At 39.4% G+C, this 26,659-nt stretch overlaps 1 protein-coding gene across 2 annotated transcripts in view; it reads left to right on the top strand.

The window, feature by feature from the left end:
* Positions 1 to 299: 299 nt before the first annotated feature.
* The window catches only part of LOC119733237 (beta-galactosidase-1-like protein 2), a 31,355-nt gene continuing 4,995 nt past the window's right edge, over positions 300 to 26,659 (top strand). The window contains exons 1-16 of one of the 2 annotated variants that reach the window (XM_038206823.1): positions 300 to 624; positions 2,132 to 2,292; positions 3,759 to 3,827; positions 4,636 to 4,731; positions 5,391 to 5,499; positions 7,350 to 7,442; positions 12,109 to 12,193; positions 12,958 to 13,022; positions 14,728 to 14,815; positions 16,578 to 16,727; positions 17,937 to 18,029; positions 19,499 to 19,605; positions 21,637 to 21,789; positions 24,272 to 24,346; positions 25,033 to 25,123; positions 25,420 to 25,507. In XM_038206823.1, the coding sequence (XP_038062751.1) occupies positions 406 to 624; positions 2,132 to 2,292; positions 3,759 to 3,827; positions 4,636 to 4,731; positions 5,391 to 5,499; positions 7,350 to 7,442; positions 12,109 to 12,193; positions 12,958 to 13,022; positions 14,728 to 14,815; positions 16,578 to 16,727; positions 17,937 to 18,029; positions 19,499 to 19,605; positions 21,637 to 21,789; positions 24,272 to 24,346; positions 25,033 to 25,123; positions 25,420 to 25,507 (1,742 nt within the window). In that variant the 5' untranslated portion in view covers positions 300 to 405. Of the gene's footprint in view, positions 625 to 811; positions 905 to 2,131; positions 2,293 to 3,758; positions 3,828 to 4,635; positions 4,732 to 5,390; positions 5,500 to 7,349; positions 7,443 to 12,108; positions 12,194 to 12,957; positions 13,023 to 14,727; positions 14,816 to 16,577; positions 16,728 to 17,936; positions 18,030 to 19,498; positions 19,606 to 21,636; positions 21,790 to 24,271; positions 24,347 to 25,032; positions 25,124 to 25,419; positions 25,508 to 26,659 lie in introns of those variants that run through there. The other variant, XM_038206824.1, reaches the window with a different exon arrangement.

Raw genomic sequence — 26,659 nt, 5'->3', positions numbered from 1 at the left:
TGCTAGGGGCGATCCGTCTTATATGGATGGAAGTTTCTCCCAAAAGATACGCCCCCCCCCCAAAAAAAAAAAAAAACCCGAAAAATGACAGATGATGAAACAAGGTTTGATTTGATGTGTGCCTCAAACGCCATGGAGAGTTGGGAGTATTTCTTCCTAGTCTTGAGAATTTTAGGTATTTTTCAATGACATATTTTTTGCTGTGAACATAATCTGCAACCGCGCAAGCATGCTGCTGGAGGAGCAAGACGCCCTCAAGTGACGGACCGTACGTACGTGTGTACGTACGTGTACGCGAATACATACACTATCGTAATCGTATACTGTACGTGTTCTCGCTTGGCCAAACTTCAAACATAGCGAGGCGGCTTTTGTCTTGCAAATTTCGCCTCAGTAGAGCCTGCCATGGGCCGCTATTCATCCCTAGTGGACCACAGTGCAGGACCCAGTGGGCCGGGTACAAGAAGTAGTAAAACTTCAGGGGTAATTTTCAACATGTCGCAAATCTCCGTCCGCTCGGTGCACCTGTTGCGATGGATGCTCATTCTCTGCCTCGCGGTAGCGCTGGTGTACTTCTGGTTCTGGCACCGATGGAATCTCCAACTCCAAGCCGGCCACTTAAAGGTAAAAAAACACGACGCACAGAGAGGATTTGATGAGATTTGCATAGCCCTAGGCTACGGTTGGTTTCCCTCAAAGCTTCATTTGTGTACCGTGATTACTCGAGTTTACGAGCGAGATTTATTTTGGAAGTTTATCAGTGGAGGGAAGGCTTAAGTTACGACTTACGTAACAGGATTTGCCGAACTTTGAACTTTGCTTTATGATCGCCTGATGAATAGTGCAATATATAACATGATATAGTGATAAATATCTATTTGTCATGGCGGGTTCTGGAATGATGGTAGGTTTTTCATCGGTTATTTTTTAGTCTTACTTAATTTTCATGTTAATAAGTATTAATTATTAAAAATGATGAATTTCATGGGCTGTTGCACATTCAGAACAAAATAGAGCTTGCAACTTGCAAGTTGACCTTAAAAAATGCAAATTTTTATGAGAATACAGCACATCTGGGCACTAGCTCAGTTTGGCATGTTTGGACGAAGTCTTCATTGCATTACGACTGACGTCCAGGATGACAATTCTCTACATAAAACCACCAAAAATTTGGACCAGAGTTTTGTTATGTTTTACCTCGTTATAGAAGCTTATTTCACGCCTGCATACTCTATACATACTCTATGTGTGCATACTCTATGTGTCCTTATCTATCATGTCTATTGGTCCGGGGGGTTCAGGAATTCCATATGTGATGCTGTCCGACGTTAAAAAAAGAAAATAAACTCTAAAGCAACGTTAAACTTGTACGTGTTTGTAGACTCTTTTCGTCAGTTTCTCATCACCGTACCGCGTCGTACGACAGTGCACACGCCAGCACCCTCCTCGGTTGGTTTTGGTGGGAACGTGCAGTGACGTCACTCCAGCCAACCGAAGTCATGAAAACACTCCACCAATGACCAAAGCCGAAACATGTTCCTGGTCACGGTCGCTACAACACGCCCGGTCATTGGATAGGCGACCGGGCTTACAAGTCACCGGTAGTGCGCGTGCGTTTGAGGGTGGTTACTTAGTCTGGTTCCATTTAGACATGAGCGTCGGTAATAATTGTCAGGCCTGGGAACCAGACTAGTGGTTACTAAGCAAATCGCGCATGCGCACTGCGCGTTCACGATGCACGGACGTACGTCATGCATGTACGACTAGACTCGGCGCGGTGAGAAACTGATGAAAAGAGTCTACAACAACGTACAAGTTTAACGTTGCTTTAGACTGAGTTTATTTTCCTGATTAAGGTCGGTCAGCATTGCATAATTCCTGAACCCAGCGGCCCAATAGATAAGGACATAGAATACTACGACGACACAACGTAAAAATTGGCTTCTCTAACAAGGTAAAAATATTGAAAATATTGGTCATAAATTTGACATTCACATAATAAAATGTGAACGTGGAAAGGGGGGGGGGGGGAGGGTTGCACGGAGACATTATTTGCTAGGAATAAGCTAGATTTGCATTTAAAAAAATGTCACCCATTAATGCTTTGTCATAACTTTGTTCCCCTTTTCAGGTTCCATCTTTGAGAAATGTCGGGCCGGAGTTTGTCCTGGGTCCGGAAGACAAGAAACTTCGGATCCTCTCCGGCAGTTTCCACTACTTCAGGGTTGTGCCGGAATATTGGGAAGATCGTCTGATAAAGATGAAAGCATGTGGCCTCAACACGATAACAACGTATGTGATCTGAACTTATGCTAATCCCAACCTTCCCAAATCCTACAAACTCCTCCTTGCAAAATGGAGGGTTTTGCAGGATTGAGGCTACATGTTCATGGCAAAAAATGTGTGGCTGATTTTGAAGGATGCACTGTGTCAATGCCTTGGGCTTGACCTTGTGATATGAAATCCCTTATTCAGCGGGTTGCAGATGCCAAAACTCGGAGTAAAATAGTTTTTCCACTTAAACAACATTCAAAATTTGAAAATTTGTTAGGACAAGAGGCCACTTTTTAAACAGTGCACGAGATAGCAACTTCAATATTTAAGGCAAAATCAAAAACAACAAACATGTTTAGCGTCCTGCCTTTTTGAAAAAAAAAGGAAGCGGGAGGCCCTTTGTTTTTGTCCTCCAAAATGGCCGCCCAACCGGGCTATTTTTCAAGATTTTTCAAGATTTTTTTTTTGAATGGCCGCCATTGGACTCAGGATTGGCTAAATACAACAGACAAAGAGACCAAAATGATGTCATTGTTTTTATCATTTTTGGGGTTAAAAGCAAGCGGGCAGGAACGCTAAACATGTTCCTTGTTTTTATTTGGCCTAACGGAGCCTACACAGGCCATATCATGTATCAATACCATTGTGGGGGTACAAACAGCCATGAATTCATGCATTTGTTATATTTTGAGTCAAACGTTTGATTTTTTACACCTGTGGGCAAATATTTGAAGGTTTTTTATCGATATTTATCGTGTTGTAGCCATTTGATTTTTTTCCCATGCATTCAAATTAATGTAATCAAACCGAGGCTGGAAAGAAAAATAGTCGGTTCCTTTTTGCCTAAAAAAAAACATCATTCAAGACTGTAATTGGATACAGGGAACATGACTGAAATGGTGACAACATGATAACAGCCTATTGCCTTCTTTTGCATGCCTGTCGGGCTTGGGCGAATCCACACCAGAATCGAATAGAATCGACTCCAAATTTGGAATCGGAATCACGATTCCACTTTTATGAGGAATCGATTCTCTGATGTAGCCGATTCCAGTTCCCCGAGCGTCGATTCCAGTCTACGCTCAACAATTTTGTTGGGTTTTTCTGATTTTTGTTAGTTTGTTTGTCTTTTTAATTTTTTTTTTTTTTTTTTTTGCAAAAATTATGGAATCGATCCCGAATGGAATCGTGATTCCAAGACGGAATTGGAATCGATTCTAAAAGTGCTGGATTCGCCCAAGCCTAATGCCTATCTGACTGATTGACAGCTTACTGACTAACTGACTCCCCAACTGACTGATGGCTTACTGACTATCACTTGTGATCCTGGCAGTGCTATCCTATAGTGAATCTATCCTATAGTGAATCTCTGGTCTTGTTTTTGTTGTCTTTATCAAATATGAATGCAGTTTCTCCACAATTTGTCAGTTCTCTAGAATCCATCCATTAAAAGTGAAGTGTGTGCTATAATCCATCCATTACAGGTATGTGCCATGGAATTTGCATGAGCAGGTCAGAGGTGACTTTGACTTCAGCGGCATACTGGATATTGTGTGAGTGTATTTCATTGGAAATTTATAACATTAGTGCAGTTAAAGGTAAAGGGGACGAACCTGTGTTCACAGGAACGGAGTGCCCATCTCTCTTTCATTAGCGACTGGGCCAGACTCATATGCTGCTGTGGGGGGATCGCCACACCTCCTCCACAGCGAGTCTGTTACCTTCCCAGCATTGAATAATACCACCCATTTAACACCTACGCTGAGAGGAGTAATTGAGGTAAAGCGCCTTACTCAAGGGCACAACAAACATGGCCACGACAGGGTTCGAACCCACAACATGTTCAGAGGCATGTGCTCTACCGCTAGACCACACTTGCCCGCACAACATATTAGTGCAGTACTTCATGAAGCAGCCTTTGTGTTAGTCTAGCAGCTAGAAAAGTTGCTATGAGTATGAGTCAAATCCATTCTTGGGAATTTAGGCAGCGCTACCCATGAAATGCATTTTAGCATACCTATGCAGGTGCATTAGCCAGCTTGATTGCATACAGCTTGTAATTTTCAAAACACTGTCGATTTGGCTTGGCTTTATTATTTTCCAAGACTGGATAATTTATTCACCTCATGCTCTGGTCCCTTATATGGCTGCAGCAGGAGAAGTTGCTATCTAAGATGAGTCAAACCCGTTCTTGGGAATTTTGGCAGCGCTACCCATGAAATGATTTTTATCAAACCTATGCAGGCGTATTAGCTTCGAAACACTGTAGATTTGACTTGGCTTTATTATTTTCTTGATTTGAACTATTAATAACATGTTGCAGTAATTAACTTTGTTGTTTGTCTTTTGTGCATGTTCCAGGGCCTTTTTGAACCTTGCCAAGAAGGTGGGGCTGTACGTTATCCTGAGGCCGGGGCCATACATCTGTTCAGAGTGGGATCTTGGCGGCTTGCCAAGGTAATATGAAGTGATTGCAGTTGTTAATTTTTAAACTCATCAGTGACAATGGTCTATACAATATAGTCGAGGGGCAAAACAGAAAATTAACCCTAACCCACCTCACTCCTCCAAAATCCTCCTGGCGGTTTTGGAGGATTCTAGAGGATTGAGGATGAATGGTGATTGAATCAAATGAGGATTCTGGAGGATTGAGGATGAATGGTGATTGAAGCACATGAGGATTTTGGAGGATTGAGGATGAATGGTGATTGAATCAAATGAGGATTCTTGAGGATTGAGGATGAATGGTGATTGAAGCACATGAGGATTTTGGAAAATTGAGGATGAATGGTGAATGAAGCACAAGAGGATTTTGGAGGATTGAGGATGAATGCATTTTGAGGCAGGACTGTCTGATGATTTTGAAGGATTTGGCGTTGGTTATCCTTCATTTAAACACGAGTGCAAAGTTTTGGGATGAGGAGGATTTTGGAGGATTGAGGATGAATACATTTTGAGGCAGGACTGTCTGACAATTTTGAAAAATTTAGGCGGAGTTGAAAAATTTTGGAGGATTTTGGAGGATTGAGGATGGTTGTAAGGAACAAGGACCTAGGGGGTTAGGGTTAAAAATTAAATTAATCAAAACTTTGTTCTTTATTTTGTCCACTCTATAGTTGGCTGTTGAGTTATGACGAAATGAAACTGCGCACCATGTACCCATTGTACATCGATGCAGTAGACAAATACTTTGACCAGCTAATACCACTGGTGGAAGGACTGCAGGCAAGTGTGAATCTGCTAATCTCAAACAACCCGGGCATCTTTGTAAACATCGGCAATCGTGGACCCCCATTGTCCCTAATCCTGACTCCTTGTTTGTACTCTGAACTTTTTAGCAACAGCTTTCATTGGTTTTGTACGCGAATTTCAACTGTGGACTATCGGTCAAGCATGGACGTATTGTTTGTGCCCTAACCCTTTTGTCCTAGGTCCACGATTGCCGGTGGTTACATACTCATCCCTAGCCCCATTAATGTGGCCTATTTACTGGACTGCCGTAAACATAGGCCACACATCCACATGTACAAAAACGTGTCGCACTTTGCCAAACTTTGATTTTCGCATTTAGGCTTAGTTTGTAGGTTTTTTTTGCTTTAGAAGCATACTCACCCGCTTTATAGGCTAATCAGAAAGTGCTGCCTTTTTCAGATGTATATTTTTCGTGAAATTTCCAGATTCATTTTTACACGTTTGCGTATCAAAATTTCAACATGAAATTTCACAAAAATTAGACATCTGAAAAAGGCAGCACTTTCTGACTAGCCTATAAAGAGGGTGAGTATGCTTCTAAAGCAAAAAAATCCTACAAACTAAGCCTAAATGTGAAAATCAAAATTTGACAAAGTGCGACACGTTTTGTACATGTGGATGTGTGGCCTATGTTTACGGAGGCAGTCCAGTAAATAGGCCACATTTATGGGGCTAACTCATCCCCTACCTACCCCAACTTTACCCAACACATATCCCTGCCTCACCTCTGACCTCAGCCCCACCCAAAACCACACCCACACCCAACTCACGCCCAACTAATATATTTGCTGGTCTCAGAGGGCCAGCCTGGTTTTCTCCATACCAGTCTCACTGACTGACTGTCACTCATGAGCCGGGCAGTGCTATCGTATAGGATTACCCTATATATGACTTGAAGCTTTGCATTGCGGACGAGATAAATTACCATGTTTGCGGGTAACACCATGTGGAAAGAAATCTCTTCTTGGCAGAAGTGTGGTTCTGAAAAGAACCGGTTGGTTGAGTGTAGAACTCGACGTTTCGGACAGTGTGCTCTGTCCGTCCTCAGGAGGGTGAGTTCGTCCTCGACCTCAAGAAAACGGACACTGTCCGAAACGTCGAGTTCTACACTCAACCGACCGGTTAGTTTCAGAACCACACTTCTTTCAAGAAGAGATTTCTTTCCACATGGTGTTACTCGCAAACATTATAATTTAGGATTACTCAGATATGCCGATGAGTACTGTAGGTTAAAGAGGTTGTGGAATGCTCGAAGACATTTCCGTCATTTTTCGGGTATATGTAGCCTAAGGTGTGATGAAATAAAAACGACTATTGTTTCTGTCATGAAATGAGTACAAAGGGTACTTTTGAGAGCTATTTTTCAGGTCCTGTTTCGACCCGAACGTGCAATTTGTGTAAAAGTCGTCGTTGTGGGCAGCAAACAAAACACAGTAAATCGTGATGTAATAAACAGGACTCGTTAATGCTACTCTGCATTGGGAATCCTGTTTATTACGTCACGATTTATTGTGTTTTGTTTGCTGCCCGCAACGACGACTTTTACACAAATTGCACGTTCGGGTCGAAACAGGCATGACAGGACTTGAAAAACAGCTCTCAAAAGTACCTTTGTACTCATTTTATGACAGAAACAATAGTCGGTTTTATTTCATCACACCTTAGGCTACATATACCCGAAACATGACGGAAATGTCTTCGAGCATTCCACAACCTCTTTAACTTTGAATTTTCTATGACCTCTCTTCTTGATGCACAAGGCCCATTGATCTAATTTTAACAAATCGTTTGATTTTTCTGCATTTTTTTCCTCCATTTTGCAGTACTATCGTGGAGGGCCTATCATTGCATTTCAAGTGGAAAATGAATACGGTTCCTATGGCAGTGATCGGGAATACATGACTTACATCAAAGAGGTGAGCATCTAACTGTCATTACCTCTATAAGGCCAAATGGACCTCTCTGGTCAGACCAAAGTTCCGGAATTGACGCGGTGACGCGGCTCTTTTTTTTCCTTTTTGGCTTTTTTTTTTTTTTCTTCAAGCTTGGATTGTACAGACAATGTGGGGTACTATTTTGCTACTTGGTGTCCTAATGTACATTGGTGTCCTCCATAATTTGCCTTGGTGCTCTCGATCATTTGCCTTGGTGCAATTTCCCATTCCTTGCTGCTCTTTGGTAAAAAATAATTGAGGAGGTGCAGCAATAGAGGGCGCTGTTGGAGCTACCGCAGAACATTTTGGAAAAAAAAAAGATTGACGCGCATGATTAAAATCAACGCGCGCGCTAACCAGAGACCGACTTATTTTTTTTTTGGCCTTATGGTAATATATTTCCAACAACATGGACTATTGCTTACCCATCCCAAATGCTATAGTATTCAATTGAGCCTTTGATTCATTAGACAAAAATTTCTTTCGGATATTCCAAAGAAGAATGTTCACAACATTAGTCAACTCAGTGGATAGTATAACACCTTGCAAGAAAAAAAAAACTTGCCCAACCCTTTCATCCGAAACACAATTTTGTACATATCACTCTGTTTCCAAAAATCAGTCGATTGCATGTATAACTGATCGTTGGAAATCACTTACATTTCTTGATTTCTCCTAAATTATATGACAGCAACCCAGACAGAAAAATTTCACAGGGTGTTTTGAACCACTAAGATCTTCAATCCAAGAAAGCTTTTTGATTGCTGTAGGTTCTTTTGGGGATAAATGTGTGCAAATGATTCTACATGTACAACACATGCCTTTAACTCTTTCAGTGCCAAACTCGTACATGTACGAGGTATATTTGTTAGTACAAAAGCGCCAACCTCGTACATGTACGAGGTAATGTTCGTACTTAAAATTGCCAAACCTCGTACATGTACGAGATAGAGTAAATATGTTATCAAAAGGGGGCGCTCTCGCTCTTTCTAATGGTACCATTTTCATGCATGTACATGTACGACCTGTATTTATTTTTTCATTCGAGTTCTTGCGAGAGGGCGCAACACTAAATCTCGTTTTTTCTGCAAAAGTGCGGAATTCCCCTGTGTTCAAGCCAGTGTTTCAGGGTGTATCACTATGTTTGTGACTACTTTTGGCTTTCCAATATATCAAGGATATACCAGAGAGCAACAACAACAAATTTAGTGAGTAAAACTTATTTACTTTTTTTTTTACAGAATTTCAAACAGTTAACAAAAACGCTCGAAGTTGGGCACTTTAGGGTTAAACTTTTCAAATTTCGCGGGCACTGAAAGAGTTAATGATACATGTATGTTCATAGCCTATTGCCGGTGTAGTCACTTGGGGGTTACTTGCTGCACATGCGCAGTGTGAGACATCCACTAGTCTGCGCATGTTGGAGACATTTTACCAACATATTCTGGCGCTATGGTGGCATAAAATGTCCAAAATTTCAATTATGTGAGTTTTCCCAAAGTTATACCCCGAAAAGATATACTCAAAATAACTTTCCAATTAAACTCACCATATAATCAACTGGGCTACATTTCTTTGAAAGGAATATTTGTTGCTTTCTTTTTGCCATGAAAATCGACCGTGAATTATACTGATAAAGAGCAAATCAATAATTGTGAATAAAAAAAAAATTAGCTCCCTATTCATCACCTGGAAGGTAACATTGACATTGCTGGCTTCACTTTCATAGGTCTCCCTTATTCCTAAAAACTCAGATTTTTAAGGAAAACAAAATAAACATCTTTATCAACGAGAATCACTGCTTGCGAAAAGACTACTACATGTACATCATTTGAATACGGCGCATCAATATACCTATTGAAACAAAAATTAGAGTAAGAAAAGACTGATTATGTCATACCGCGTTTAAGCCTTATTCATAAATACCTCAGACAGTTTAGCCATTCCTATTGGTCGAGAGCCCGTCACGTGGCCGGTCTTAAACGGATGAAAAAAAAAATGGCTAGCTGGTCTTAAACACTTTTCCAGTGTCACATAAAATGTAGACTCCTAAAAATCCAGTGCCTCTTACCGTTTTATTGGTTGAACGTTCACAGTCCTCACGTAGGCATGCGCAACACTACCAGGGAGTCAGAATTTTATAGTTCTAAATTCAAAACGCAACGCCCCAGTTGCGTGATCTGTGCGACATCGCACAGAATGTGTCAATCTCCATAAAAGGGTTGTTTACCTGTACCTAAATCGCCAGCTGAACACTCCATTATTTAGTTAGAGGGATGTTTCAAAAAGCATGAAGTGAACTTGTTGAACAAAATCGGGATTTTTTGACCGAAATATTATATTTTTTTGACCAAAAAGGTATTCGTGCATGGGAATAAATATGTGCTTGGTCGGTATTAATCACTCTGTTTAAGACCGCTTAGAGTCTGGGTGCTGATAATTACCCGAGCCGGAGGCGAGGGTTTTTATCAGCACCCAGACTCTAAGGCCAAAAAAAAAAAGTCTCCGGTTTCTGGTATGCGCGCGCGTCGCCGTAGCCATGCGCGTCGGCAAAATGAAAAAAAAAAATTTTCAATGAAAGATGATGTCTCAAAACCGCCAAACTCACTGGTTTGACTGGAATCCTGCTGCTGCACAATTTTAACGTGTTTTTAGATTGGGTTATGGACGAGAATAAGCTTTATGTGGCCTCTCTGGACTCCCATATATTTGCACTAAGTTTAGTCGGACACCATTTGCAGTCATCAGCCGACATTTGAAGCCAAAAAATCAGGTAAAAAAACAAAAAGCCGCGTCGCCGCACCACTTTTTGGGCATGCTCCATAGGTACCGGTACCAGAAACCGGAGACTTTTTTTTTTTGGCCTAAGCGGTCTTAAACAGAGTGATTAAAACCTCTCGAGCACACATTTATTCCCTTAATCAGGACCAAAGGCTGATGGTGTCGAGTGGGAAACCTGGGCACAACAGACAAACTAAGTGGAAGGCGCGAACATACGTGGATAACACATTGCATATTAAGCGTGCATGCACACACATACAGTGGAAAAGTTCAAGATGCACCCACAACATTTCCATCCATGCATTGATCATGCTGTGCTACCGTATACTATGTACATGTACATGTATGCACTGTTTGGCTAATGAGCAGTAACAGTGGTCATGATTCGATGATTTTACTGAATTCCCTGGGTTGCAGTTATTGTATGTGGTGAGTGCATGAGTCGCTCTTCATGAATATCAATAATTACATTGTGCATTTTAAAGTACATACATGTACGAGTCAACAATTGTGGTCTGGTGGCTGGGCAACACACCTGTTGTGCTTTCAGTGGGAAACTGTTGCCTGGGGGAAGACTTTCAGGAAACCTGTGTTGACATACAAGTCTGCTCAGTCCAAAATGGGTTTAGAACACAATAATGCATATTGGATTCCTAGTGTTTCCTAATGTAGCATCATTTGCAATTATCCCAAAACGGTGGTTCTTCAGAAATTTTAACTATTAAAATTAATATTTGGGGAAAAAAGTGGGTTTTTTTGTGATGTAATACAAAGGATCACTGTTCACTAAAGTGTTGCTAGTACATGTAAAAGACTGAAATTTATTTTAAAGGGAAAATACAACATTTGCAAACATCAAAAAATAAAACTACCAAATCATTTTGAAATACCTTGCTGGACTGTTAGTGAAGGACAGTGTAAAGCATCCTGTAAAATCATGGCACCTGGTATACTGTCATTTTCAAGAAAAGTGTTATTTTTGTATCAATTTCCAACGCTGGTCGGCCGATCAGCGTTGGAAAAAACTGGCATTTTTTCAAATACTGGCCCCAATTGACCATCGCACTTGTTTGCAATCGATTACACACCTATGAACGGGTACAAGCCAGCTAGACTGGTTCCCTGACCTTACAATTCCCCAATGTATGTAAACTGCTCTGTTTCTTCTTATATGGAGTCAGGGAACCAGACTTCAGGAAAATGATTGTTTTTCTTGGTTTTTACATGTATAGCATTTTCGAACCCAAAACCTCAAAAAAATCAGTGTAACTATATTTGCTATATATTTTCAACCTCCCAATTCCATCCATTTCTGAAAATTACAGCAAAAGCAAATGATGCATATTCCCTTTAAAGATGTTTCATAAATCGTCCTTTCTGTACAAACTCTGGATCAATTCAAATGCCTTCTTAAAACCCATTTGTTCAATTTTGAGTAATTATTGTTCTATTTATTACTCTGTTCAGCGCATTGGGACTCCGTGCGTAATGCGCTTAATAAGAAGGGTTTATTATAATTCTAATTATTATTATTATAAATTATCAAACATTTAATTACACAATGTCACACATGTGACCGATCAACATGTCACCACAGAACAAAAGAAAGTAAAACTAGGGTGTACATTGTTTTAATCACAAAAGACTTTAGTCTTACTCAAAAATAAGTATGTGTGTGTCCTTAGTTTTGGAGAAAAGTCAAATCCCTCCATTTTAGAACTTGCACTTTTTGAAAAATTTCACTCAACATGCTCAAAGATTAAAAAAGTATTACAAACCAAATTGGCTTTGGATTAAATTTGTTTTCCCCTCTCTGGTTAAAGACCATGGATTAAAAAAAACCCTGTTTCTCCCTCTCTGTATCAAGGCCATGGAGAAGCGAAATATAAAAGAGATGTTTCTGACATCGGATAACAGTCGGTCTGCAATGGAGAAAGGCCATCTGCCAGGAGGTACAGTAACTTGCATACTTGTATCCCTGACTTCTTCATAAGTTAACCCTATCAATGCATTGTAAAGGCACCATGCTTCAAGTGCGCCCTCTGTGGCGGAAATGTGACACATTGCTGCCAGTGAAGGACAGTTCCCTGGTATACAATAGTCCTGTAGTGTAGAATGTCATGATATTGCGTAGGAACCGGTGAGATGACTGCGCTTACATCTAGACTGGTTCCTGCAGCCTTCTTGAATTCTATAATATAATCTGAAGCATGGAAACCAGACTGTGCTTGGTTCTCATTGGTAGGCTATAAGTCGCGCGGAGTATAAGCCGCAGCCCGCAAAAATCTGCAAATTAAGATTTGAAGTCGGCGTATAAGCCGCACCGGCTTATAAGCCGCACCGACCGCAGCGGTTTCAATTTTGTAAGGCCTCCAAATTCTAGTCAAAATGCTCTGAACCAGTTCCATTTACACTATGAAAGCTAGAGAAAGGGCCACAAAGTTATATCAAATCATTTACAGTCGATTCTCTTACAAACAAATATGGAAATTGCCGATGAGAAATTAAAAAAACCCAGAAATTGCTGCCGGCTGGCCCATCTGGTCCCCAGCCTCGCATGGCCCGGTAGCCTGCGCCGGCGAATAATAACATTTTCCCCCAGCACTTGAGAGAGTATGCTGCCCACCATGTTGATCTCTACATACTAACAAAAGATATGGAAAGGGAAGTTCCTTATTATTGTTCTTCAAATGTCTGCTATTGCTTTTTGTTTTAGTTTTGTTGACGGCAAACTTCCAAGTCGATCCAGAGAGACATTTTCAAGATGTAAAAGAGATTCAGGTATGGAACCCTTTAGTAACCACTTTTTTTTCCCCTCTTGAGTGTTACTTGCAGCTTGAGCAATATAAAAACCCCTTAGTTATTGCATAAATTTCAGTGTTGGCCAAACGAGCCCTAACTCCCTGGGCATTTTTGCTACCGTAGGATGCAACCTCAATCCTGCAAAATCCTCCAACAGCATCCATGTAAAAATTGCCTACAGCCTCAATCCTGCAAAATCCTTTGTTGTTTCTTAAATGTGGTCCTTGGAGGGGCGACCACTGCCTCAATCCTGCAAAATTCTCCTTTGTTTCTTGAACGTGGTCCTTGGAGGGGCGACCACTGCCTCATCCCTGCAAAATTCTCCTTTGTTTCTTGAACGTGGTCCTTGGAGGGGCGACCACTGCCTCAATCCTGCCAAATCCTCCAGCAATCACTGTCAATATGTTGAGGCAGTACCAGTGACATCCTGGAGCAGTGCGGAGGATTTCAAGTATAATCTAGACCTACATTTATGCACGGCTGAGCAGAAACAACACAACCTTGACACTGTGCATCCTCCAAAATCAGCTACACATTTTTGTAATATAGCCTCAATCCTACAAAATCCTCAATTTTTGCAAAGAGGATTTGGAAAGATTATACGGAAGGGTTAAACATTGCTGATTATGAGTACTCCGTGGTGCTTAAATGTACTGTGTTCTGTTCTGATCTTCTGGATAGTTGTAAATAAATAGGTTCCTTCTTTTAAATATTGCTCACCCCTTTTTCGAGTTTCATCCACAAAAATTAATTGTTATTCACTTTTGAGTGATGGAGCCGTCGAACAAGAAAAAGTCCACCAAGTTATGGAATAATTATTTGACACGTTCCAATTTGTTTGCAGCCGACAAGAATGGAGGCATAAATGTATCTTTTTGTGCATTATGGATGCAAATTAAAAGCAACTCAAAATGAAATCATATTTTCACAAATAGAGAAATGAACCACTGAAATCAGGGTTCGCCCTAAACTTTTTTTTTTACTAGCCAGCCGGACTATTGCAACAGACTCTTTTCTTGTCCACGGGCCTTTTCACTAGTCGGCAATAGAATTTTTAAATATTTGCACCAGAATGTCACAAACAGCAAGTTTCTTTTTTTAGGTTTTTGCTCTTCACCGATGTATAAACACTGTATACTGAGTGTTACCTCCAGAGTAAAAGTTGCATGAAAAAAATCACTCGGATGGGACTCCAACCCACGACCTCCTGCTTCTAGTGCAGATGTTTTACCACTCGACCACCGAACTTGCGGGATCAGTTGGCTGGTTCGACACATTGGTGAAGGGCAAAAACCTAATATTGATATATATCACCCCGACGCAAAATTCCATCTTATAAGGTTTAATTTCGGTACCCGCTGAGCATGTACATCAGATTCAAACCAGCTAACCAATCCTGCAAGCTTGGTGGTCAAGTGGTAAGAAGCTTGCACTGGAAAGCAGGAGGACGTGGGATCGAGTGATGTTTTCCAAACTTTCATTCGGGCGGACTACTTAAGGAATGGTTTTGACTAGTCTGCAGCTGTTTTAACTCGCATTTGGCAAACGGACTCCCGCTTATTTTGAACCCTGTTAAAATGCCTTCCTATTTTTTAAAACTCTTCTAAGGGGGGCATCCAAACGCCAATGGAAGAACCCAATTTTTTTTAAATTTATTTTTTACTTTTTTTAAAAACAATTTCAGGGAACGGACAAACCACTGATGGTGATGGAGTTTTGGCCTGGATGGTTTGATCACTGGGGAGAGAAACATCACATCTTCAGTGCGGACGGTAAGAAAATGATGTTTTCTTCACATAAACAAGGATTTTCCATGATAGTTCTTTCGCCATCTTAACAAGTCATTATTTTGTGAGGCCATGTGCAAAAAATGAAATGGAACTAGGCACAGGCCGTATAGTGCAGAAACAAACAAAACAAAACAAACAAACCAAAAAAAATAAAATGGATGTTGTATTTTTCCAATTTTAGAATTGATTGATATTTGTAATCTTTCAGTATGTCTACTACACATATTTGAAAGAAATAATATAAAAATCGTGGATTAAAAGTGTTTTTAAGGAAAAACAATTGCCACCTTTATTTTCATGACTATAAAGTATTTTACCTTTTTGGCATGTCAATCATGTGAAATACTGTATAAACAGCCATAACTTGTCAACAGAATGTCTGATTGAAGTACAGCGAACAGGAGAATTTTTCTCTTCCCTATATTAAGGCCACAAACCCTCATTTCGACCTCTGCCCAGTTCTGTCTCATTTTGCCAGAACGCCTCACATATTCAAGCTATAGTCCATCATTTGTAATTTGTGCATTTTGTTCGTTTGAAGCAACAAAAGAGTTCAAAATCTAATGAAGGATACTGAGCAACTAACCTGATGAAGTTTCAGCTAAGCTTCAGCTGTACATTCCGAGAAAAACAGCATTCTAAGATCTCAATTTCAAATCAAAAGTTACTGAATCATGTTTTGAATTGTTTTGAATTGCAGCTATACGCGGCGTCGCGCACTGATCCGACGAATTATACCAACCGCGCGGGCGTGTGCGTCGTTCCAATACTTGTGCGCGCTGCGCTGAATAACAAAACGAACTACTAATTTGAATTTTCCTACGGTGCTTCTTAAGAATCACCATTGGAAACGCCTTCTTTCGTTGATAACTTCAAAATGACAGCTTCCCAGAAAGAAAAATTTCACAGGGAGTTTATTCCCTTACTATCTTTCAACCAATTTTGTTTTTCAACAATAATTATGCCAGCTACTTTTCAGATGTCTGCAAATGATGGACTATAGCTTTAAGGCCACAAACCCTCATATCAACCTCTGCCCAGTTCTGTCTTATTTTGCCAGAATGCTTCACATATTAGAGCTAATTACTAGTGTTCCTTCCTGATCTTAATGGCATTTTTTATGTTCTTTGTCATGCCTGACTTCATCGAGCTGGTATTGACTGCTTTGTGCGATATAGTAAAGCTATCCTCCTGATGAGGTGATCTGTTGAGCCTTATGCACGTCATCACAAGTCATTATTGGAGTCAATTACAAGCATGACAAGTCTTCAGTCCTGATGTGAAATTTAAAAGGAAAACAAGCTCATACATGTACATGTAGTGGACTGTATGCTTTGAAATTTCAACTGCAATATTCCATTCTAATTCATAATTATTCAATGAATTTTCTGTTTACAACTTAACACACATTGCCTCTGTATTATAATCTCGTTTATGTAATGTTTATGGCATAAAACTGGCTAAGAAAAGGACTCTTCTTATTTTGCGATGACTACTGGACACGTCGTAACTTGCAACGTGTTTTAAGCCGTTGTCAAGGAACTTACAACTCATCGCATGTTTCGTGAAATGGATTATACGACGCGTTGCGAGTTGCGACGTGTTACACGTCGTAACTCGAGTTGCGACGCGTCGCAGCGCTTCGTGAAATCGGGTGCAGTTGAACACACCAATATCTTTATTGACTAAACTCTTACCCCTGACCTTTGACCCTGCATGTCTCCGCCCATGTGTTTACCCCCAGGCATTGGTGGTCTTGTCAAGAGTATTTTGGACCTAGACGCCTCCATCAACTTTTACATGTTTCACGGCGGCACAAACTTTGGGTTCATGAACGGTGCCAACTACGACGCACGTGAGAAACACCAGTACCAGCCAGACATTACAAGTTATGGTAGGTTATAACAAGTTACGGTAGGTGATTACAAGTTATGGTAGGTTATAATAAGTTATGGTAGGTTTTTACAAGTTATGGTAGGTTATTACAAGTTATAGTACGTTATTACAAGTTATGATAGGTTATTACAAGTTATGGTAGGTTATTACAAGTTATGGTAGGTTATTACAAGTTATGGTAGGTTATTACAAGTTATGGTAGGTTATTACAAGTTATGGTAGGTTATTACAAGTTATGGTAGGCATATTACAAGTTAAAGTAGATTATTACAAGTTATGGTAGGTTATAACAAGTTATGGTAGGTTATTACAAGTTATGGTAGGTTATTATTGTGTGCATAATCACCATGTATCCTAAAGGCGGCAACCCGACCTACACGTGCCTGGATTTTATAAGCCAAATTGCCGAGCTGAAACTTTTTAATGCCACATTTGGCCAACAATTTATATTGTACTTTTTGGAAATAAAATGTCTTCCCCATTCAAGTTTTCTGTGTGCTATCAATGGTTAATTGACTTATTGCTGTTTGCAAATTACATGTAGCGATGCCCATTAGACAATCCTATGGAATTTTGAACGTAGTTTTATTTAACTCAGATTATGCACGTTCAGTGTCTGTTTGTGTATAATTGGACAATATTTCACAGGCTGTGTTATTGCGATTCTATCGTGATTGGTTAATTAAACAATCAGTTAATAAAAAGTCATCTGGTAGTTTTAGAAGATGGACAAACATAAAACGAGAGGTCTATTTCTGTTTCATGAACAGAGCTTTCCGCATTATAGGTTTTTGTGGTATTTCATGCTTATTTTGTTCACGTGCAGTTTAACAGGTAAAATGACCAGTTTTATTAAAGAACAATGTTTTTTTTTTTACTTTTTTGCTGCTTCAGCAAGTCTTGTAGATATCTAAGATACATGCACTTTAAAGATGATGTCACATTACTTATAATAAAGTCATCATGACATCACCTAAATGTTCCTGTCAACGTAAATACCAAGTTTCAACCTGACTTATATAAATTGGGACCTATACTGGTCATGTATACATGTACGTTTACACAATCTCTGTTTGAGTTCAACATTGATGCAGGATCACATCCTTAACTAAACCTGGGTGCATGTACACTGTACCTGGCATTTTCTATTGGATATTGAGGTAGCTATAGTGTAATAACATTTATGTTTTTCATTCTTTTGTTTAAGATTATGATGCGCCCTTGTCAGAAGCCGGTGACTTGACGGAAAAATACTACAAAATCAAAGAAGTTATGAAGGCCAACACCCCCAAAGGAACAAGTAAGACAATATTCATTGAAATCCACTTTCGCATTTGATGTTAAAAGTCATTAGCACTTGTATTACATTGTGTTACATTGTATTACATTGTGTTACATTGTATTACCTTGTGTAACATTGAATTACATTGTGTTTCATTGTGTTACATTGTTTTACATTGTTTTACATTGTGTTAAATTGTGTTACATTGTGTTACATTGTGTTACATTGTGTTACATTGTGTTACATTGTGTTACATTGTTTTACATTGTATTACATTGTATTACATTGTATTACATTGTATTACATTGTATTACATTGTATTACATTGTATTACATTGTATTACATTGTATTACATTGTGCTACATTATGCTACATTGTGCTACATTGTGTTACATTGTATTACATTGTGTTACATTATACTACATTGTGTTACACTGTATGTAATTGATGAGTCCGTAAAATCATGCAATTCTGGAATGCTTAAGTACAGGGACTAATCGGGTAATGTACTTCTTGAAAAGTCACTCTTTTGTGCCTTCTCAGAGTTTTAACCCATTAGCACCTGGACTTTATTGTTAATACATTTTATTGTATTTATTCATTGAAATATCAATAAAACCATAACATGCTTGGGCGGTTTCGGGTGTTACAGTGAGTAATAGGCAGGGCGGTTTGGGTAGCTACAGTGTATAACAGTTTAAGTGGAACTCGAACCAAAAACCTTCTACATTTTTACTTAGAAGTGAAAATACACAACCCGCTGCTTAGCTTGCCAGTGTCCGCAAACAAACTGATGCAACAATTATCCAATTAAACGACTACAGTCTTCTCTACAGGCCATAGTTTGAGTGAAGAAGGCACCGTACCTTGTTCTAGGTGCAAATACTAGAAAAATCCTGTTTATTGAATCAGTTTATTTTCACTTAAACTGTAAAAACAGAGGTTGTAGAAATGTGATTTGTGAGCAATAGTAATATGTAACATTGTGTCAATGATCTTCATTTCACATTGGTTTATTACCCGCAATGGCGTCATTCGCTCAAGAATAATGCCCATAGTAAAAACCATTGTATTACATCGTGGTACATTATGTTACACTGTATGTAATTGATGAGTCCATAAAATCATGCAATGCTGGGTAGATTAAGTACAGGGACTAATCGGTTAATGTACTTCATGAAAAAGTCGCTCTTTTGTGCTTTTTGTGCCCTAAGCACCTAGACTTTGTTGTATTACATCATATTTATTCACTGAAAAATCAATAAAACCATAAAGTGTGGTTTCGGGTGCTACAGTGAGTAATGGGTTAAGTGGGATTCAAACCAAAAACCCTCTACATTTGTACTTAAAAGTGAAAATATGCATAAGTAACATTGTGTCAATGATCTTCATTTCACATTGGTTTATTACCCGCAATGGTGTCATTCGCTTAAGACTAATGCCTCTAGTAAAAACCACTAACTGGCAGACTCTGTTATGTTTTTAGTTCCAGACACGTTACCCAAAGCTCCCACCCAGATAGGGAAGATGGCTTACGGCGAGGTGCAAATCACTCATTACATGACTCTGGACGACTCCGCTGAAATTGTTGGGGTGAGTGCAAGCAGCAAACCCAATTCCTTGATGCATTCAACTCTGAAATCATTTTAATAAAATGAGGCAAAGTTGCAGAAATACGTATTTGCAATCTGGTGATTTTAATTGGTGCAGGATTCTGATCAGTTTCCCTGGGATGTAAATCCTCTTGCAGTTGCCTGATATCGCCATTTTTTCAAACTGTACATAGAATGTTGACACACACGTGTTGAGACACGTTTGTTTATGGTGTAAATCGAGGATTCTCTTTTGTTCCTCTTCCCTTTTCCTAAATACTTTATCTTTTTGCGCAACAGCTCTCAGTGGTTTTGTATGCGTTTTCCAACCGAGGTGTCCTCGATTCGGTTTCTGTCCTCAATTCATCGATGATGTTACACGTGCCTGTCGATTTACACCATAAACACGCATATATACAGTCGTGTTTTACCATACTCTCGAGGACAATGCTTTGTATTTCCCTTTGTCCCTGTAATATAACACTCTCCCATAGACTAAGTACATAACCGTACAATAGAGGACCGTTTTGAACAAAAGACCCAACTCCCGAGGACTGAAAGGATCTGTTGTTCTCCTTTTGCGTGTTAGTCCTCGGGGGTTATGTAGAACTCGTACACGTGTACTTTTACTCTATTTCTTTCTTTTTTTTTTCAAACTGAAATTAGCATGTTGACACAGGTGTGCATACTTTTACTTTTTTGGTCAAACTGTAAATAACATGTTGACACACATGTGCGTAGTTTTACTTTTTTTGGTCAAATTGTAAATAACATGTTGACACACGTGTGCATATTTTCACTTTATACCTCAAATTTCCAGCAAAAATGCCAAAGTCCACTTTATTGTACATCCCTGCTTCCTGCTTTATGTAGTTCGGATTGGAAACAATGTTGATAAATTCATTGTTGGAGAATTCCAGGAATTTTTTTTCAGAATCATGAAATTTTCCGCAATGAACCTTTACGAATTCATGAAGTCATGTCAAGTTTTCATGGGCTTATTCATGAGTCGGCCATATTAAATTGAAACCAAGTTTTCATTTTTGAAACTTGCAAAGAAAAATTAAAGCAATGACATAAGTAAATTACATATTTAATTAATCCAGTCTGCTGTGACGATTAATTTGAAATGTGTGATTAAACATACTCTACCTGCCTACTCTTTAAAGCCACATTAAAAAAAAAAGTGTGGCTAGAATGCATAAATAGTCTGGCACCATCCTTTTCAACAGTTCACAATTTATGAAATACATGCAGGGAACACGACCACAAAGGCCTACTTGTGAATAAGGTCCATACTGCAAATTTACAGCAGTTGAGGAGAATTTTGTAGAAAATGTTACATAATTACACGATGTCACATTTTTTTGCTTCGTGAAGTTTGATCCAGTCTTACCAGTATGTCTTAAAAGATACAGAGGGATTGTTGCAACCTCGACTCCATGGGCGCGTGCGCGTTCCTTCACTAACCCATGGCCGTGATGTACACAAAATCAATGCTGACTGGCTATTCAGAGCGTACTGCGCGGGCATTCGAAGATGCTGGGCGCGCCCATGATGCGCTCGCGTGCTTTGCATGTCACTTCACGTACAAATATTCAAAACTATGCGATGCCTGTACAAAATGGATTATGGCAGCCTCGTTTTTCGCTAAAAAACCCCCTGTACCTGCGGTTGTAAAAGGGACGAAAGGGGTACGTACCTTTAATAATAATCTTTGCTAAATAACGCAACGTCCAAACCCTATGTTTGAAAGCATTGATTCTTCAAAAACACAACTTTCAACATTTAAAAGATGGGGTAGGCACGTAAAACGGATAAACTGCAGCCTAATTATAATGTGCCATATTTTGGCACATTTAAATTACACAATTCCAGGGGTTGAGATCGCGCAAGGCATGATGGGAAACAACATGGCGCAGCAAGATCTCGTACCCATGGGAACGAGGTTGGGATTGTTGAAAAAAAGTGTTTTGTATTCACTTCCCCTCTCAAAACAAAAAAAAACTGTTTAATTTGTACATGGCACCAGGAACCCGTTAAGATGGAGAATCCGGTTGCTATGGAGAAACTGCCTATCAACCAAGATGGTGGTCAAGGATACGGATTTCTCCTTTATCGCACCACCGTCGACCATAACCCCGAAACTTTGAAGTTGGCCCACCCTCCACACGACAGGGCTCAGGTAATCATGAAAACTTTGTTCCCAAAATTATTATCGGCCATCCACAAATGCGGAAAGCCTTTTATTTTGTGCTGATTTTTTTTTATCTTCCTTTTCTTCTCCCTATAATGCGGTAGACTTTATACATTTGTTTTCTTTTTAAGGCCAAAAAAAAAATAAGCCGGTCGTTGGTCAGCGCGCGTCGATTTTAATCATGCGCGTCGATCTTTTTTTTTCCCAAAATGTTCCGCGGTAGCTCCAACAGCGCCCTCTATTTCCGCACCTCCTCAATTTTTTTTTACCAAAGAGCACCAAAGAATGGGAAATTGCACCGAAAGCAAATGACCGAAAGCACCAAGGCAAATTATGGAGGACACTGATGTACATGAGGACACCAAAAAATCAAAATAGTACCCCACCTTGTCTGTACAATCCAAGCTTGAAGGAAAAAAAAAAAAAAACCCGCGTGGCCGCGTCAATTCCGGAAATTTGGTCTGACCAGAGACCGAATATTTATTTTTTTTTGGCCTAAATGGCACTTTGGTCCCTGACAATTCGAGCGATTCACAATGCAGTGCACCACCAAGCATGACAAGAGTTTACCACAGAAAGTTTATTTTCCATTGTATTGTGGGAGATGGTTGACAATTTTTGCAATGCAGGACATTTGTAATTGTTCGTTTGCCGGTCAGTAGATTCGTAAGCGTAGGATTTAAGTATCTGTTTGCCCTTTTCTTTTCTATTGATCAATATGGTGTTTTTTGTAAAGCGGCAGAACGCTATGCCCCAATCTACAACAGACTAGCTCAAGTTGTCATCTGATGCTCATTCAAATGGGCCATGTTTTGTCGACCCCCAAACTTGAAAAATGGACTCTCCATATAAAACTCTTGGTGGCGCACTGCATTGTGTAACGCCCGAATTATGCACCAACCATACTTGGCACAGGCAAAGACCCTTCACTATAAAAGGTGTATACATTTACTTTGAAGTGACGTCATGATGTGTCATGTGACGTCATCTTAAAGATATAGTCCATCATTTGTAAGTGCATTTTGTTCGTTTGAAGCAACAAAAGTGTTAAAAATCTAATTAAGGATACTGAACAACTAACCTGATGAAGTTTCAGCTCAGCTTCAGCTGTATATTTTGAGAAAAACAGCATTCTAGGATCTCATTTTCAAATCAAAAGTTGTTGAATCATGTTTTGAATTGTTTTGAATTGCAGCCGTGGATACGCGATGTCGCTGCAATGCACTGATCCGACGAATTATAGCAACCGCACGCGCCTGTGCGTCATGCCAATGCTTGCACGCGCTGCGCCAAATAACAAAACGAACTACTAATTTAAATTTTCCTACGGTGCGTCTTAAGATGCACCGTTGGAAAGGCCTTCTTTCGTTGATTACTTCAAAATGACAGCTTGCCAGAAAGAATAATTTCACAGGGAGTTTAGTCCCCTTACTACTTTCAACCAAGTATGTTTTTCAACAATAATACGCCAGTTACTTTTCGGATGGCTGCAAATGATGGACTATAGCTTTAAAGATACGGTATTCAAATGTCCTATATCTAGAGAACAACACGTACATTGTACAAGTTCGATTGAGATGAAACTTTGTACATGTACGTACATAGACAATATATATATACATGTATGTGAAAACTGACATCATTTTATCAATTTATATATTTTTTTTAAACAAACTTCACAATTTATTTTGTAATAGGTTTTGTAGGTCATACCGGTAGATGTATTCACAAAAGTTGTGTACATGTACATACATGTATATATGTGCAAGGTCATCATAACATCAAAGTGTGTTTTGTAAAACACATGCATTTGTAAGGGAAGGTCCAGTCATGAAACAATTATGGCACTAGCATGCAAAAAACGAAATGATGTCACGATATCACGAAGTGATTTCTTTTATTTTATATCAATTGATTTTAGATCATGATTTTAGAAGTAATTGACTTGAAACTTTGCACCAGAGTGCCGAGTGTACATTATTCAATGTATAAAAGCAAATCTGATGCAATCAAGCCAAATGAGTCGTTTGTCAGGAATTTTCATTTGGAGTTTTAGGCCAAAATAGGGCCACTTCATCACATCTCTTTATTAATCACATCTCTTAGTGTTCCGACTTCCATAATTTTTGAACTAAAGATGGTACCAGCATGAGGTTTTTACAGCAGTAATGCTAAGATTGTGCTCTTTTCAAATCTGTAAAAAAAAATGACCAAGGTAGACAAACGACTCATTTAGCTTGATCGCATCACAAATAAGGACATAATATTACCACAATCTTATTACTCAGATAACACTGGTTTTATTTGTCAAATTTGTCAACTTGAAAAAAATATTCCTACAAGATAAAAGTTTAAAGATGCTTCATACCTTATGCAGATGCAGATACCGGTACAAAGTGAGTTTGACATAGAACATTTTCAATCACTGAAACTCACCAAACTTGAAATATGTTCATCTTATAATTTGCAGGTGTTTCTCAACTCTAAGGAAGTCGGTGTGATGACACGGATTAACAAGGATAAGGATACAACTCTAACATTAAAGGTGACTGCTCTATACATGTAGAATTTCAGAGCCCAATATTTTCAAGAGCAAATCCAGGATGGCTGACTGTCAATTCTGACCCGGGCAGTGCTATTGTATAGGATCACCATGTAAACTTATTAGAAAATCTTTGCTGGTCCCAGAGGCCAGCATAGTGTCCTCGTTGTACCTGTCACACTGTCTGACTGTCAATTCTGAGCCAGGCAGTAATATTGTATAGGAATAGGATTACCATGTTAAATATCAGAAAATCTTTGCTGGTCCCAGAGGCCAGCGTAGCGTCCTCATTGTACACGTCACAAGTACTGACTGTCAATTCTGAGTCAGGCAGTGCTGTTGTATAGGATTACCATGTAAAATTATCAGAAAATCTTTGCTGGGCCCAGAGGCCAGCGGAGTGTCCTCGTTGTACACGTCACAAGTACTGACTGCCAATTCTGAGCCAGGCAGTGCTATTGTATAGGATTACCATGTAAACTTATTAGAAAATCTTTGCTGGTCCCAGAGGCCAGCGGAGTGTCCTCATTGTGCACGTCACACTGTCTGACTGTCAATTCTGAGCCGGGCAGTGCTGTTGTATAGGATTACCGTGTAAACTGATCAGAAAATCTTTGCTGGTCCCAGAGGTTTGTTGTTTAATTTGAAATATTTTCTTTTCTTTTTCAATATCTTGTTTTTATTTGTAGGATGGTGTAAATGGTCCGAATACGTTGGAGCTGTTTGTGGAAAACATGGGACGAGTCAACTATGGAAACAAACTGGATCACGAACGGAAAGGTATTCAAATGTTAACTCAATGTTAACCAGTCTTGAATAATAAAAAAACAAATGAGATTTCATGTGTTGTTTAGAAAGGTTTAATTGTGTATTTATGCATAAACAAGGAATTTTTAATTCTGCACATGTGCATATCCCATAACTATTAGGATTCTGTGCTTACAAGGTTAGCGCAGCAATTATTTTGCAGTAGTGCTATTTGCCTGAAATTCAGCCGATAGAACTGCTTTGCCTTTTTTGCACTGCTGATGTAATTTTCCACAAATTCCATGTCGTGTCTTTGTTTTGTTTTACAGGAATACTGGGCATTGTCCAAATTGATGGCAAAACACAACTGAAGTGGGACATGTTGCCATTTGAGTTTAAAAAACCTTTCCTTGAGGCGTAAGTTCAATTTTTTTTTGTCAATTTATCAACTTTTTCTGCTCAGCAAAATCTCTTCGTGCTTAGCAATTTAGCGTGGTAATTATTTTTCAATTTATTGAGTTTTGTGGATGATGGGTATTGTAGGAACCTCTAAACCCCTTTGTGATCGGTGTAAGGGTGCACGGGGAGATTTAGACACATTTTAGACAAATACATATTTGAAAGTTAAAACAATCTAACAAATCTGATTTAAATTTTAAAAAGTCACATTTTGTTATTTTATGAAGAAAAAAAAAAAAATCGCCAACCCTGATTATTTTTGAACACTAATGAAGGTGCTGTCCGCCATCATTTACGGATGGAAACATACCTATGTACAAGAATTGAAGGTTATTGATGTTAGTTTATATATTGCAGCTCAAAAACTACAGTTTTACAAATGTTATTGTTCAGAAAAGTAAAAGGTTCCAAACTGTTCAATAAATGTGTTTGCAACCAGAAAATAGTGTTGCTTGTGCGTAAGGCGCTCGCCTCTCACCAAGGTGACCACGGTTCGAATCCTGGCCGCGGATCGCATGTGAGTAGAGTTGTGCGTTGGTTCTCTCCTGTGCCACGAGGGTTTTTCTCCGGGCCCTCCGGTTTTCCTCCCTCCGGAAAAATCAAACACTTTCGATCTTAGGCTGTGCTCCGTGGTCATATATGGGTCGATGTGGCCGGCAGCCAGAGGCGCCTTTACGTGCCAGCGGCCCGACCACGTTGTAGCCGCGTCCTTCGCAATTCAGCATACCAGCTGCGAGTAAGGATGATTAGCCTCCCAAATTATTATTATTATTATTAATCAAGCTAAATGAGTCACTTGTCTGGAATTTTCATTTGGAGATACAGGCCAAAATAGGGCCACTTCATCACATCACTTCATCACATCTCTTGGTGTTCTGACCTCCATAATTTTTGAATTAAAGATGGTATCAGCATGCGGTTTTCACAGCAGTAATGCTGAGATTGTGCTCTTTTCAAATATGTAAAAAAAAAATTAACCAAGGTCGACAAACGACACATTTAGCTTGCTCGCATCACAAATATGGCCAATTATATGCATGGTTGAAATGAAGGTTTATTTCAGTGCTGTTAAAAATTAAACATTCGCAGTGTGCGTTTATTACGGTATTG

Source organism: Patiria miniata, unplaced genomic scaffold (assembly GCF_015706575.1).
Source record: "Patiria miniata isolate m_02_andy unplaced genomic scaffold, ASM1570657v1 HiC_scaffold_25, whole genome shotgun sequence".
Classification (NCBI taxonomy): Eukaryota; Metazoa; Echinodermata; class Asteroidea; order Valvatida; family Asterinidae; genus Patiria; species Patiria miniata.
Note: the sequence above shows the minus strand (reverse complement) of the source record. Positions and strands in the feature narration are given on the sequence as shown.